Source organism: Macadamia integrifolia, chromosome 9 (genome assembly GCF_013358625.1).
Source record: "Macadamia integrifolia cultivar HAES 741 chromosome 9, SCU_Mint_v3, whole genome shotgun sequence".
Classification (NCBI taxonomy): domain Eukaryota; kingdom Viridiplantae; phylum Streptophyta; class Magnoliopsida; order Proteales; family Proteaceae; genus Macadamia; species Macadamia integrifolia.
The window spans coordinates 5278272-5292289 of NC_056565.1; the positions used below are offsets into that span (position 1 = coordinate 5278272).

The 14018-nt window shown below is 39.2% G+C and overlaps 1 protein-coding gene and 3 non-coding genes across 6 annotated transcripts; 3 read left to right on the forward strand and 1 right to left on the reverse strand.

The window, feature by feature from the left end:
• Nucleotides 1-5283: 5283 nt before the first annotated feature.
• LOC122090200 lies at nucleotides 5284-5444 on the forward strand. Its single transcript, XR_006143442.1, has one exon. It is a non-coding gene; the product is annotated as a U1 spliceosomal RNA (small nuclear RNA).
• An 850-nt stretch (nucleotides 5445-6294) lies between these two features.
• Nucleotides 6295-6490, forward strand: LOC122090204. The gene has a single exon (XR_006143446.1). It is a non-coding gene; the product is annotated as a U2 spliceosomal RNA (small nuclear RNA).
• Nucleotides 6491-8257: 1767 nt separating this feature from the next.
• Nucleotides 8258-8418, forward strand: LOC122090201. Its single transcript, XR_006143443.1, has one exon. It is a non-coding gene; the product is annotated as a U1 spliceosomal RNA (small nuclear RNA).
• Nucleotides 8419-9499: 1081 nt separating this feature from the next.
• LOC122087956 lies at nucleotides 9500-13462 on the reverse strand. 3 transcript variants are annotated; one of them, XM_042657091.1, is made up of 8 exons: nucleotides 13134-13462; nucleotides 12802-12828; nucleotides 12114-12634; nucleotides 11848-12026; nucleotides 11688-11768; nucleotides 11400-11475; nucleotides 11219-11311; nucleotides 9500-9927 (listed from the first exon to the last, which is right to left on the reverse strand). In XM_042657091.1, exons 3-8 carry the CDS (start codon nucleotides 12616-12618, stop codon nucleotides 9764-9766), a joined length of 1098 nt encoding a protein of 365 aa, XP_042513025.1. In that variant the 5' UTR covers nucleotides 12619-12634; nucleotides 12802-12828; nucleotides 13134-13462; the 3' UTR covers nucleotides 9500-9763. The 3 variants fall into 3 exon arrangements, with proteins under 3 accessions (XP_042513025.1, XP_042513024.1, XP_042513026.1); XM_042657090.1 differs by lacking the exon at nucleotides 12802-12828 and having other exon boundaries at nucleotides 13134-13460; XM_042657092.1 differs by lacking the exon at nucleotides 12802-12828 and having other exon boundaries at nucleotides 11848-12011; nucleotides 13134-13453.
• Nucleotides 13463-14018: the final 556 nt, after the last annotated feature.

Sequence of the window (14018 nt, forward strand, 5' to 3'; positions counted from 1 at the left end):
GGGGGAGGGGGGTTGGTGGAAGGGGAATGTTTAAGCTATTTCAAGCTATTGTCTCCCAAATCTTTTATTTCAAATTATTAAAAGAAGTGATGCTCAACAACTCCTAGTCCTTTTTCTCTGTTCTTTTCCATGAACAATGTAATTCCATTGTATTATGGCTCCAAAAATGAAACGTTTAGGTGATTTGTTGGTTACTTAGCTCAAGGATTTGACCATGTAAACATAAAGACGTCACTCAAATTGTCCAACTTTGACAGTATTACCATAGGACTCTATTTGTGACAATAATTTGATATTATTCCAGAAGGCACTTGACCTGGTAACACCATTTCAAGGAGAACCCAATAATAGAATGTGTATCGATAAGAATGGAAGACGATTGAAAAGTTATGAACAGAAGTGGCGGTCGGGAAGAAAAATAGAAAAAATGAAGCTGTTGTACCATACATATACTAGATGATTGTGGTCATAGAGGATGAATGCTCTTTGTTTTCTTTTCAGCATAATGGATTTCTTCTGGATACCACTTGTTTAAGCTCATCATCTGGCAACAGTCTTCTTCATATTCAATCCATGTAACGGTTCAAGGTGTAAATTAATTGCTCCACCTTCTGCCTTAACATAAAAAAGCCAAAGAACACCAAAGGAAACAAACTGAAAATTCCTAACAAACCAAAGATGAATTTTTAATTGGGTAATTGTTAATACCTCTGATGGAGAACCCTTAGGGAAGGGAGGGGAAATCAGAGTTGAGATGGGGAAAAGGAGATCACACTCACACATTCATTCAATAATCAAATTACTCTCTCTAAATCTTCAGTCGATTACAACCAATATATAGAAAAATAGGAACATGAAATTAGAAACTTAACTAGAATGGAAACTAGCCGAAATTAGGAAACAACTATAAAAAGGAAACCAAAGCAAGGAAATAAATCCTACTTCTACGTTCAAGTTTGGAAACTAAAAGCATGAAATAAAATACTAGGTAAACTACTAATTTTATTTCCAACCCTTGTTGGACCAAAACCCTGGGCTGGACCGGTTCTTCTTGGCTCTTGGCTTCCAAAGCCGGTCATGCTGGTCCAACCAAGAAAGGGCAGCCGTATCTGCATCAACCTCATATTATTTCAAGCCCAAATCATGCAGTCCCTATGATTACTCGGTCGATCCCATCTATCTCGGCTTCTCCTAAAAGCCTTCTTTTGTGATAGGACCTTCATGTTTTGCAGCCTCTCCTGCTTTCCTATTGCTGTCCTTCAATTAGACAGTGATAGCAAACTGAAAATAATGACTTGTTAGCCTCTCAAAATTCAGCAAATAAGATAAATGATTCATGTAGGTAAAGGTTAAAAAGAATGAACGGAAGGAAATCAAATGGCAAGATAGCACAGATGGTAGCATTGACAGAGGAAAGAACTTACTACTTAGCAATCTTCTTCTTTTGCTCTTCCGAAGCAGCCTTAATAATTTGCTGTCAAATTAAATAAGAGGACAATATATATGAGAAACCAAGAACTCATTGGTATGTTAAACAAGGAAAGATAGGCCACAGGAGGGTGGAATGACTGGAAGTTGGAACAGGAGATTCTGAGTTTGTTAGAATGCCCCGACAAATGTCTAGTCTATTTGTTTCATTCGTGCACAATCTTTTCTAGTCTAAGAAGCCTGCAGCTTCACAGTCAAATCAGAAAATACAACAAACCACTTATAAATTCATATTGCATCAGAAACCAAATCTACATGACCTTGTCTTTCTGACTTGGCCATCTGATCTTCAGACTTTTCCCCCAAGCATTTGGTATAGACCCTTTTCTAGCTAATGAGAAGTAGATGTTTGATTGACAAAATAGCTCTCAACTGAGATCCTTCAAAACTCTACCCAAGAGAAAAAAAAGATCCTTTGAAATTATACATCACAACCTACCCTTTGCAAGGTGGTTTGGGCATTTGTATAACTAAATGTCAGAACCCGTGGTTAAGTGAACTTCCTTTTGTGAACAGCTAGTAATGGGTTTCTAACCACCTGAGAGAGTAGAGTTTTAGAAAACCAAGACAATTCCAGAATCATAGAGAAAAAAACAAAACCAGAATAGAGATTTAATAACTTATTAAAAACAGATTAAATGAATCTGAAATTTTAGAAAAATGTATCAGTTTAAGAAAACCAACAGAAACATGATCTGAAGTAAAACAATAAAGAAGAACTGAGTCAGATACACACGTGTAATATGACCTGTCACTGAGCTCATTGCCATAAACCTACAGCCAGCAATCGATTAAAAGCACCATAATAAGTGATAACATTCAAATCTTCAATCTATATATCATATAGCCAAGTAGTTACTATATTTTATAAGACATACACATAATCAAAAAGTTCTAAATAGAACCATATACCGAACTGACAAAAAATTATAACAATAGAATATGCCAAAAGAAGTTCAAACTTCTTGTTTGATCAATAAGTTAGTAGGTCCTTCAGTAAATAAATGGAATAGCATTTGTAAGCAAAAGCAAATGACCATGAGAAAAATGCCCATTAGATTCACTTGTTCACCTCTTCTTCCATTTACTCACCATCCATAGTCATAGAAGAAGTTAGTAACCCAACACAGGGACAATGAGCATATCATGAGAAAATAAGTAATTATGTCATGAACCAGTAATGTGGTCAAAATCAGAGGATCTTAAGGAGGTCCTGAACTAGCTACTGTCCTTTTCTTTTTCAATGTCCCCTCCCCCCCCCCCCCCCCCCTTTTATAAAATTGTTTGAGCAGAAATATGTTTAGCCCCTAAATGGTTTGAACAACAAGAATGCTTAGAGCAAAGAAAGGATGCCGACAGAAATACTCCATTATATAGCATGCCCATTTACACCCCCTTCATCACCCTTGATCTGGTAAAGCAGGTAATTTTTTTTTCAAAAGAGGGATGGGTGGGTGGTTATAGAACCAGCATAGGTGCAGAGGAAGAGATTGGAATGGAATTTGAGAGTGATTGAAGGAAACTCCACAAAGGGCTGGAATGGAATTTGAAAGAAGAGTCAAAATCTCCATGGTACTAGAAGAATAGGGGTGCATTTACTGTCAATGTCAAGTCCATTACAAAAGTAAAAGACACATCCAAAAAGCCGGTAAATCTCAAAAGGATTCTAAGCTTCATAAAGCAAATTTAATCCACCATTAAAGGCATCTGCAACCGCCAACACTAGGATTGATGCAGGACTAGTAGACATTCTGAGATAAAAATTCAAAACGAACAAAAGGCCTCTGTCACTGCCAATACCAGGATTAATGCGGGACTAGTAGACATGATAACATGACATAATAAAAGATGTAGTTAATCTTCTCTTGTCACATAAGTATCAAAAACAAACTCTGAAGAATAAATATCTTCAGGAATATCTGTCAAGAATGGTGCATAGATGTTGGCATCTGGATTAGATCACAAGATCTTTGTTTTATAGTTATAGGCCTCAAAATGATGCAGGATGCTTGACCAAAATGTTTTCAACCATTTTGTTGTTCATGGTTATCTATACACTTCACCTTCCAGCGTTTAATTTCTTATTCTACGAGTCTGGTAACAAAGATTAATATCTTACTTTTCTTTAAGGGCTGCTGTATGGTTTAGCTATTTATCAGGAAAATTGCAGAAATTATTATGGCTTTTCCACCTTGAAAACCTTGGAGAATTTTCCCTTGTTAATGTTGCATGGCAGGAAAACAAGTTGCTCTCATCTTGGCTCCAACCACCCTGCTAATTCAATATATATTTTAACTCCATGAAGCCTGTTGCATGTTTATTCCAAGAATTTAGCACAAATGCCATGTCTTTTATTCCAATTAAGTGTTTCGCAAGACCACAAGTACCACATGTGAACTGATGCTTTTGCAAAGGGGAGAAAATCCCCTATAATGAATAATTTTTCTATTGTTCTCATGACTCCCCTTCCCCTCAACCCCCCCCCTGGCCTTTGGTTTTCTTGATCTGAATTGGTTATGAGAGGTAATAAAACATCTTCAGAAAACATTATGCAAAACAAAGAAACAATAGCAACATGCACATCATCGGCTCGTGGTGATGCCCCCATTGTTTTGCCTCTTCTTTAGAGGAAAAGTTTGGTTAGAGTTGGAAATGTCTGATCCAAACACAATATGAAGAAGCAGAAGCCTTCATTTTCCCAGAGACACTAACTACTTGCAGAGTGAACAATGAAGAAGCAGAGGCCTTCATTTTCCCAGAGACACTGACTACTTGCAGAGTGAACTATGACAACATGTCACTAAGGATAAATTAATGATTATCTAATTCCCTCAAAAATCAATGAACTGAGAATGCTTGGCGAATGATGCAGAGATGGCATATTTTCTCTTTTAACTTTTATTATAGATTTTATGTAAGATCAAAATAAGGAACATGTTTGGGCAACTATAGTTCAATTTTGATGTTCCTATACAGGTCTCCCTCTCCACACACAAGGAGGAACTGAACTATTAAAATCTTGGGATTTAAAGAAAAAGTATATTTTTCTGAAAAGGAGAAAATTAGAGCTCAATGAATTTAACACTTACATTGTAAATTAAGAGTGATAGTAGACATCACCATCACTTCCCACCCCTTTTTTTTTTATAAGATTTCTTCAATAAAACCATGTTCTTGAATGCTTAGAAGATCCAGCTTGGATTGTGAAAACCTAAATAGTCATAAATTATTCTCTTCGTATATCGAGTTAGATAATTAGTTTGGATTAAATTCCTACCAAGCCAACTAGTTCTTACATCTGAGTACAGAAAAAAACAGAAAAATCTTACATCTCAACTGAATCAAAATCCATAACTTCAAGTGATTAAAAAGATGTTTCTGATTTCAATCCACATACGCTGCAGAAAGAGCCATGACTCCAAGTTATGTTTCTGGTTTAGAAGTTGTTCTATGAGATTTTCAGATACTAAAGATCTTGGCTATTTACAATTTAGACTCTTCTGAACACAAATTGTAGCATTCAAGCTCACTACTTTCATCCACGCCTTGTACGATACCATTATATCTGACCTATTTTGTTGAAGTTAAGCCTACACAGAGCAGAAAGAAAGAGCAAAGACAAGACTGCCCCAAATAGAGCTCATATATGCAGCCCACCATACACTCACGTTAATATAAAACAGAGAGACTAAAGAGGTATCACATGAGACCTCTTTTTTAGTCCCACATCGGTAAACTTGAGGAGAAATGAAGAAAGAGGCGCCTATAAATAAGGGAATGCTAACGGGGTCAAACATACTTACCTGGACGGGGTTTATGGGTGATCAAAAAGGCCCATTGCCTAGGTTGGTGACCTCCATTGCACTTGGGAGGGGTGCCCGCCTAACATCTCCCCAAGTGGGAGAGTGTACGTCATAATTTGTGACAGCGGGGGTACGCGTTCGCGCGGCCCCTACCAATTTCAATAAATTAATTTATGGGGGATCTAATTGATGGTTCAATGAAGAGTGGACTGACGAGGGCATTGATTGGGGTGTGATTCAAGAGCCAAGTCACCTTCGGCGAACAATCCTTTTTTATTTTTCGAACGGGGGGGGGTGGGGCGGCGGGTTCTCATTTCTGAAGCTACTGAAACCATTGGACTAGTGGTTGGAAACTGGGAATGTACGAATCGTCGGTGATCGGCGGATAGTGTTGAGGTTAAGAAAGAAAGTAGCCATGGTTCATATTGGAGCTCTGGTGAAGAAATTGCTCTTCTTAATGCTCTAAACACATTTCTGAAAGATGTTTCCATGAGATGGGAGAAGATTTTGCAGCTTCAATTTGGGGTAAATATGAAAAGGGTCACCGAGTTGAGAAGGGATTTCGATCCGTATCCCAAAAAGCTTGTGCATAGCCATGACTCTTATAAGGCCTAAAGAAAATTAGGGAATTTCGTTTATCTGAGAAAGTGTGAATTACTGAACATCATACTTGGACAGTACATTAAGAAGGCTCTTGACCTTTTAACCTCTTTGCCTGTGTGCCTGTGTATCTCCACCATACATGAATGTTTCTAGCCATTCAATTCATGAATTCGCTGTTTTCTCTGACTGAGGCTTCTCTAGGTAGGAGGAGACTCATCATTTTATTTTGCTTTCATTACTGGTTTGGGCATCAAAGGGAGGCACAGGTGCATAACAGTCATTTGCAATAGTCATAAAGAAGGGAAATAATGAATACTGACTTAGTCCCACATCGACTAGAGTTGGAAGAGGTATGGCAAGAGACTGCCTATAAAATTAAAAAGGAGACAATGAAATAAGCATACCTTTCTCGGCCTTTTGGCTAAGATCAAGTGTAGTATCTGTTCTTATCAGTTTAATATCTGATACGTGGGTCATCGACTCACATGATATTAAATTAATTTTTCTCGGGTGAGGACCCACTACAGTAGCTTGCTACTGGGGTTCTCAAGCGTCGCCCTTGCGTTGCACTACTGCAAGGGCCTGGCGCGACCCACCAAATCATAGGAAAAAGTTTCCATGGCTAGACATTGCCTTGGTTAATGGTATTCATTGTGTAAGGTGTACTTTCCTCGACTGTATATGGACAACTAACACAATCGGGCGCAGCCTCGAGTCTGGGCTAGAGTAATGTGAATACAGATTGGGTTTGATTGTGTGCTCAATCTAAGCAAATGTTGAGAGAAGAAAGCCTGAATTTTGACCACTTTTTCTCTAATTATTAAATGAAGCATGAATTTTCTTCCCCATACTACAGAAGTGTAGCCCTGCCACAACCATTCACAGTCAATGATTGTAACCCTCCCAACCCCCCACCCTGTTGGTCTGAGCCAGCGGGAAAACATGAGTAGGGGAGAAAGGCAAAAGAAAAAGGGAAAAACAAGTGAACCATGGAAAGGAGAGAGTACCAAAAAGCAGTGTAGTTGTAGAACTCTCAACTCTCAAAGACCAAAAAGAGAAGAGAAGCAGAGTAGAAAAGCAGATGGCTATAGTTACAGTTGTAATGGACCATCCTAGTCATGGTTTTAACAGTTGGTCCAACAGCTCCTAAGATCTAGTTAGAGGTGGAGTGAAGGTCCGGTAAGATCAACAAACTAACTTTTCTCTCCCCACTGGCCCCTGAGTGATATATTTTCTTGGCTATCTACTATATGATGCTACATTACTAGGCTCCCCTGTTCATAACTGTAAGAATTAAGATTTGAAGTTCTCTCCTCCATTTAAAACCTCATTTGGGTTTTTAATTGGCAAAGAAGGAAGTTTATATTTATTTCTGCAAGTCCAGCAGAATCTTACATTGGATTGTAATAAAATGATGTTGAGATTCATTCTCAATAGGTTTCTCTTGAAACAAGCAAAGAGAAGGATATGTTCTTGGAATGGCGTGAAGAAGGAAAACTTGCAAAGAGAAACCAATGATGATGAAAGTATTGGCCCCTCTAAGATTCTGATAAAGGCTAAAGGCTAATGGTTAAGGAGTAAGGATGATGGAACCTCTATAATCTCATCTTCAATGGTGGCAAAACCAGAATTGTTAAAACCAAATTGAAAGGGTAGAATCACTGAAGATGAATGATAGAATGATAGAGAGAGTCGTCGACAGCAGGATTCGAACCTGCACAGGCAAAGCCCAACAGATAACACAGATTATAGCTTTCGAGCTCCCTACTCTCATCCATGCTTGTGTACTTTCAATTATATCTTACCTATTTTTCGTTGAGCTAAAGCCTCAGAAACAGTAGAAGCAGACCACAAGAAAGAGCAAAACATAAAACTAGGCCTCAATCTCTTTCCTTGAGAAGATGTGATCCTATAAACATGCTATTCACCTGTGCACTTATCTACTCTTAACAACCCATCCATCGACTCATTTTGATGCCATTGGTACCACCACCACCACCGTTGTCACCAACCTTAGCTATTACGAGTATCCGAGTTACAAGCAGATCCCGCTGATAGGCAACAATTGAGTCTTCGACCCACTTCTCCACCATGACCTTTTACCGAATGCATCGTAGGCCACAACAGCAGCTCTCCCGTGCTTCACACATGCTTGCAATGCTCAAAAGACACCTTCATGGTCCTCCAATCTACAATCGATGAGCAAGAAACCCACTCCAGTATGCTTATGCTAAAAGTCCACTATAGCGTTAATAGAAAACAGAGAGACATAAGGCATCGTTTTTTTAGTCCCACATCGATATTCTTATGAAGGAATGATGGAAGAGAGGCATATAAATAAGGGAAGGCTATTGGGTTTGAACATACTTACCTGGACGGGGTTTATGGGTGATCAAGAAGGCCCATTGCCTAGGTTGGTGACTTCCATTGCACATGGGAAGGGTGCCCGCCTAACATCTCCCCAAGTGGGAGAGTGTACGTCATAATTTGTGGCAGCGGGGGTACGCGTTCGCGCGGCCCCTACCAATCTCAATAAATGTTAGTTTTTAATATGCTTACGATTTGAGGGGTTTTGAGGATCCAACTGATCTCTTTCTCCTGCGCATGTGAAGTTGGATTTTATCTCGTTACCCCCCAAAAAAGCCTGTGAAGTTGGATTTTAGCCCGAGTTACATTGTTGGGCTACTAGTAAAATTGTCTTAGGAGTTGCTATGTAGCCTCGACCATTTTCAAGGCTCTGAGGTAGTTGGTAAAAGCTTCGGTGGCTATCTCTGGTTGACCTAGAATCCATTTTAGTTTCTTCCTCTTTGTGGTTATCACACATGGGTTCTACAATGTCTCATGACTCATGAATCCAGAGGAATTTTTATTGATGATTCTAACCATATCAGCATGTAATTCTTCTTCCTCCAAAATCAGTTATCACCAACCCAATTTGGTCCAGTCACTTGCCATGTCAGCAAGGCTTTACTCGTTCCGGTGTGTTAATGAAACTATTCCTCATTTGATGGTAATAAGAATTAAGGACATCTTTATATGGTTTTCTCAGTTATCAAACAATTGGGGCATCTGCAAATGTGTAAAACAAGCCCGAAACACTGTTCGGGCATGTCGGCAACAACTAGCAAGATCACTCCGGCAATGGCACCATAGGTAGCTGAGTGACTGGCATTATTAATCTATAGTGGAAGTTCATAGCTAGACACTACACCTTGATTGAATTGTGCTAAAGTTTACTAAGCTTTGAAAAACCTAAATTTTGACTCCTTTTTCTTTCCTTTTTTTAATTATCAAATTGAATGAAACATGAATTTGTTCCCCCCTATAGTTGAAGTGAAGCCTTGCGGGTTCAAGTCTGGAAACAGCTGTATTTGTGGCACAACATTCACATTCAATAACTGCAACCCCCAACCCCCAACTACTTTTTTCCTCGATGAGAACACAACCCCCAACTTTGTTGGTCTAAGCAGAAAATAAGGATGCCGTTGTAGAGGTAAGTATAAGGTCATGGTAAAATGTTGATGCAGATCTAGGACGCTCCAAGAATGGATTCAATTTGTAGAGTCCCTGGTTGCATATCACGTACCTAACAAGAATCAAGCATGTAATACCTAAATGACAGCATCTTCCCTTCCCATTGTTGCAACCTAAAATTGCAACACAAGCCAACATGAACGATCTGGTTGATGTATCTCAATTTTGTGTACTAACATTTTATACTGTGGGAGCAGAGGCCCAAATGCTCACAAAGATCCCCAACTCTTCCCCCTTCCAGCCCATCAGGACATCCCAGTATATAACTACGTAGTTCAAAGCTGAAAATTTTACTAGTGACCACAACCACGAGACTTCTCACAGAGGATTCTGCTTTAATCTATATTAATCCTGGTAGATGGCCTAGCCCTTCCCTTGGAGGTGCCTGTCCTGACCCCACCACCAAACCTCCTCTCAGATCCCTGAGGTTTATGCTGCTCTGTTGACGGAAGAGCCCATCCACCATTTGTTGCCTGCCCTTGTCCACTGCTGATAGCCCCTATATTGTCATTGCACAACCAAGCAGCAAGAACAGAAAAGCAATCAGTAAAAAAAAAAAAAATAAAAAAAAAAAAAAAAAAAAAAAAAAAAAAAAAAAAACATTAGAAAATTGCATGTTCACAACATCTGGCTCATATATAATTGCAGCACTGTAAGGAAACCATGGAATATGTTTGAAGATTATATGTCCGCTACAGAATGCCTGATTCAAAGAGGGTGGGGGGTTTACATATACAGGAGTGTGCTTGTGTGTTTTTTACATGTGCATTCCATATTGAAAAAGCTGAGCAACAAAGAAAGCAATATGTTAACACTTAACTCTAATACATACATTTTCTCTTTCCAATAATAGTAATCATAATGGGGCAGTCTATCCAAACAATGAATTAAAAAGGGGTAAGGGAATAAATACGAAAAACAATGCAAGTCAACTACTCTGCATAACTAAAGCAAGAGTTATGGTCTTAATCATGGGCCCTGATGTAAACTCAAAAAGGGAATGAAGACTTCCTTCTCCAGCAGAGACGGATATTCTAATATCACTATCTTTCTCCTTACATAAAGCATCTTCCTAACGCCCCTATCTCATCTAGTGCTCACCAGACGATTTTTCCCAGTACCCAATCAAGCAATCTGTACAAGTCAATAAAGATCATCAATGGTTCTCTTTTTATCCAAATTTATTATTTACAAGTACATTTTCAGTCCTAAGGTAATGACAAAAGAGAAATATCTCATATCTAGGGTAAGATAGACTAAACATGTGGAGTATAGGGTAAGGGGCATACAGAAATCCTATTTATCGTCAAGCTCCTCCTCAAAGAACAAAATTTAGGAGTGAGCATGAAAAGAACCATCTATTTTTTTTCCTCCACTGCATTCTTTTCAAGTATCCAAAATCTACTAGGAAGCTATTATCGACTTTGTTCTTCTATGGACTTTATAACTCCTTTTTTGGCACATTCAGAATATTGCCATCGTGTCATTGTTAACTGATGATAAAGATCACTATTAATTCCATTAAGTCATTGGCAAAAATGAAATATTCAGTATACCCTCATGCTATCAGGCCAACCTGCTCCAACCCACCAGTTGAATGAGGTTTACTTGACAATGCCCCATCCCATTTCATGGTTCTGGTGGTCTCAAACATTGAAAACATTAATGCAACCATTCAAAAGCATGCGGTGGTATCAAAGCCAGCTTGGCTGTCACCAACAAAGAAATAAGAGATCCATAAATTTTAAAAAAGCGTGGAACTCAATCACATTTTGTGGCAAAAAAATTACCTATATCCCCGTGCATATTCAATCTCTCATTCCATCCAGGCAAGTGTGTTCTAGCACTCCCCCTCCAAGCATCTTCAAATCCCACAAGCTCATCTGAGATAATTCATTTCAGTATCAAGTCACTTTAAGCACAGATATTGTTAACCCATATGAATCATCTACATGGATTACAGGATTATACCTTCATTAAGATTGTGTAAGGTCTGCATGGTATCCACCTTACCATCTGAATTAAGCTTCCTCATTATTGAATGACCCTACAGAAACAATACAGACATTGCATTTCAACCAACGATTACAATTCTAGCGTGCACAAAGACTAGCTGTGTTGTGGTTCCAACAATATAGAGCATAGATGCTCTACCAGACTCGCACATAGATGGGAAGCATAAATAAGGAAGAGAACAACAAATATTAAGAGTCTTAAGACAGCCAAAAATGAAAAACAGAGAACTATCAGAGGAAGTACCTTATCATGAAGTCCCCTAGATAACCTGTGTGCTGCTCGACTTGTTGTTGTATCTGCTTCTTTGCATTCTTCAATCATCACCTGATCCAAAAGAACCAGAGCATAAGTACCTCAATAAAAATGCAGGAAGATAAGAAACCCCAACTCGAAATACTCTTACTCCATCACTGCCAGTCCTTCTGGTTTTAGATGAAGTATAGCATGGTCCATCAGCACCACCATAAGTAACAGTAGAGCTCTGAAAGGTGAAACTACGAGCCTGAGGCTGGGTTCTATCAGCCCTGTTATAGTCATGCATGTACTGCATATGTTTGCTCCTCCTCCCTGCACATAAACCCACTTAAGATATTCCTCAGAAAATGACAAGCTGTGCACTAACAAGAATATCAAACATAACCAGCAATGATTTCTACAAAGGCGAAATACCTTCAGCTTCGTCATCGGGCTCCTCAACATATGGGTCTTTACTCGACCTAGAATGCTTCCTTGGATTATCTTTCTTCTCCTCGGACGCTTTCTCTTTTGCTTCCGTTTCTTCTACCTCCTCATCATCAGAGTTTAACTCCTTTATGATTGGCCCTTTTGATTTATTGGCTTGTGGTGGTTCATGCTTGATAAACCCAGAGGCAAGCGAATTGGCCTGCGGTGGTTCATGTTCAATAAACCCAGAGGCAGGCGAATCTCCAAAGATGCTCCCTCTTGGACCAAACATGCCGGGGCCAAACATGCTGGGACCAAACATACTAGGGCCAAACATGCTGGGACCAAACATGCTGGGGCCAAATGGACGAGTAAAGAAAGGGTCATCGAATGGGTCTCTTCCCCCAAAAAAGTTAGATATCAGACTCCCATGGCCACCGAGGCCTCCAAACCCAGCAAAAGGATCCCCGAAATTAAAGAAATCATCTCTACCTCCATTTCCCCTTTGCATTTTCAGGTACAAACCCCTGAAAATAGAAAACAAGAAAACCAATTAGGAAAACTGCATATGTATATGTATACCCAACACCACCAAAGTTTAAGCAAACAACAAATAAGAACTACTAGAATTTTATTAGGTCTCCCTTCTCAGTAAAGTATCATCCCATACACAAACACTCACGAAGACACCGACCTGTAACCTCAACACTAGAGCCAAAACCTGTGCAAAAATGAAAATTTTCATCAAGATTGCTCCCCCCGAGAAAATCAACGACCTCAGAGAACAAATTATGAAATCCCCATAAACAAGAAGCGGAAATATCCATCAATCGCCAGGAAACAAAAATGAGATCCTAGCTCAAAAACGATATCATCAATTGATTTATTAGAAACTACAACAATAAAATCAAGGAAACTCTTTCAAGATCCAAATATTTCCAAAGGAATCGGAACCAAAATTTCAGAATCATCTGAATCACAGATTTTGTAGAAGCTACTAACGATTAAAAAAAAAGGATTATTTACCTTTCCGATAGCAAAACACAGACAATTTAGATTTCAGAAAGCGCAAAGGAGTGATTCAATTGGAGGAAGATAAAACCCTAATCGTCGGGAACCACTATCTTCCGCCGTAGACGCAGGGACCTCCTTTTTTAAGACTCGATTCACCGACGTTGAAAGATGAAAGGGTCCGGTTGTATCATTGTATGTGATAGAATGAAAGGTCGCATAAAATACCCCCCCAATATTCGAAAATCAAACGGTATATATATAGTAAATGCCCAGCAAGCCCATTATAAAACCCTTCTATGGCTATTTGAATGTCATACACAAGTTGTATACTTGTATACATACTTCCACACCCCCCCCCCTCCTCTTTTGGCATCGAATACCTAGTCCATAGAGAGGAGAAGGTAAGGGTGAGGGCCAGGACGCCCGAACTCAAGACATCTTGGTGAGCATAGGTTTTCACTGCATCATCATATAGTGATCTAGTCACCTTTTTCAGGTGAGCCGCTGTTATCATTCAAAACTAACATGTAACATCTTTGAGCTTGGTGGGAATAGTTCAATAAAGAGAAGGGGAAGAAATCCCCTATATTAGCTGGGTTTTGCTGATGGCCTCAACAACGAATCAACTTCGTGAGCACCCTAGCTGATTGGAAACCAAGGAGTTGTAAACCAAACTTCTCACCAACTACTATGTTAACTGAGGCAACACTAGTAAATGGACAAAAAAATAGTTGGATAATATTTAGGAACCTAAAAGAGCCAAGCCATACGAGTTCTCCTTAGGTTCATATTAATGGTATCAAAGCAATCAATCCTATGTCTCCACCCTCACACAAAAGGGATGATATGGTACCAAAGTGAAGCCCTTAGTGAAGGCCTACCTATTACTAGGCAAAT

Coding starts and splice junctions, on each gene's coding strand:
- LOC122087956 (XM_042657091.1), bottom strand. CDS start 12,618: ATGCAAAGGGGAAATGGAGGTAGAGATGATTTCTTTAATTTCGGGGAT. Junction 12,027..12,113: donor GCCCGATGACGAAGCTGAAG/GTATTTCGCCTT, acceptor GAATATCTTAAG/TGGGTTTATGTGCAGGGAGG. Junction 9,928..11,218: donor GAATATGCACGGGGATATAG/GTAATTTTTTTG, acceptor ATGACAATATAG/GGGCTATCAGCAGTGGACAA.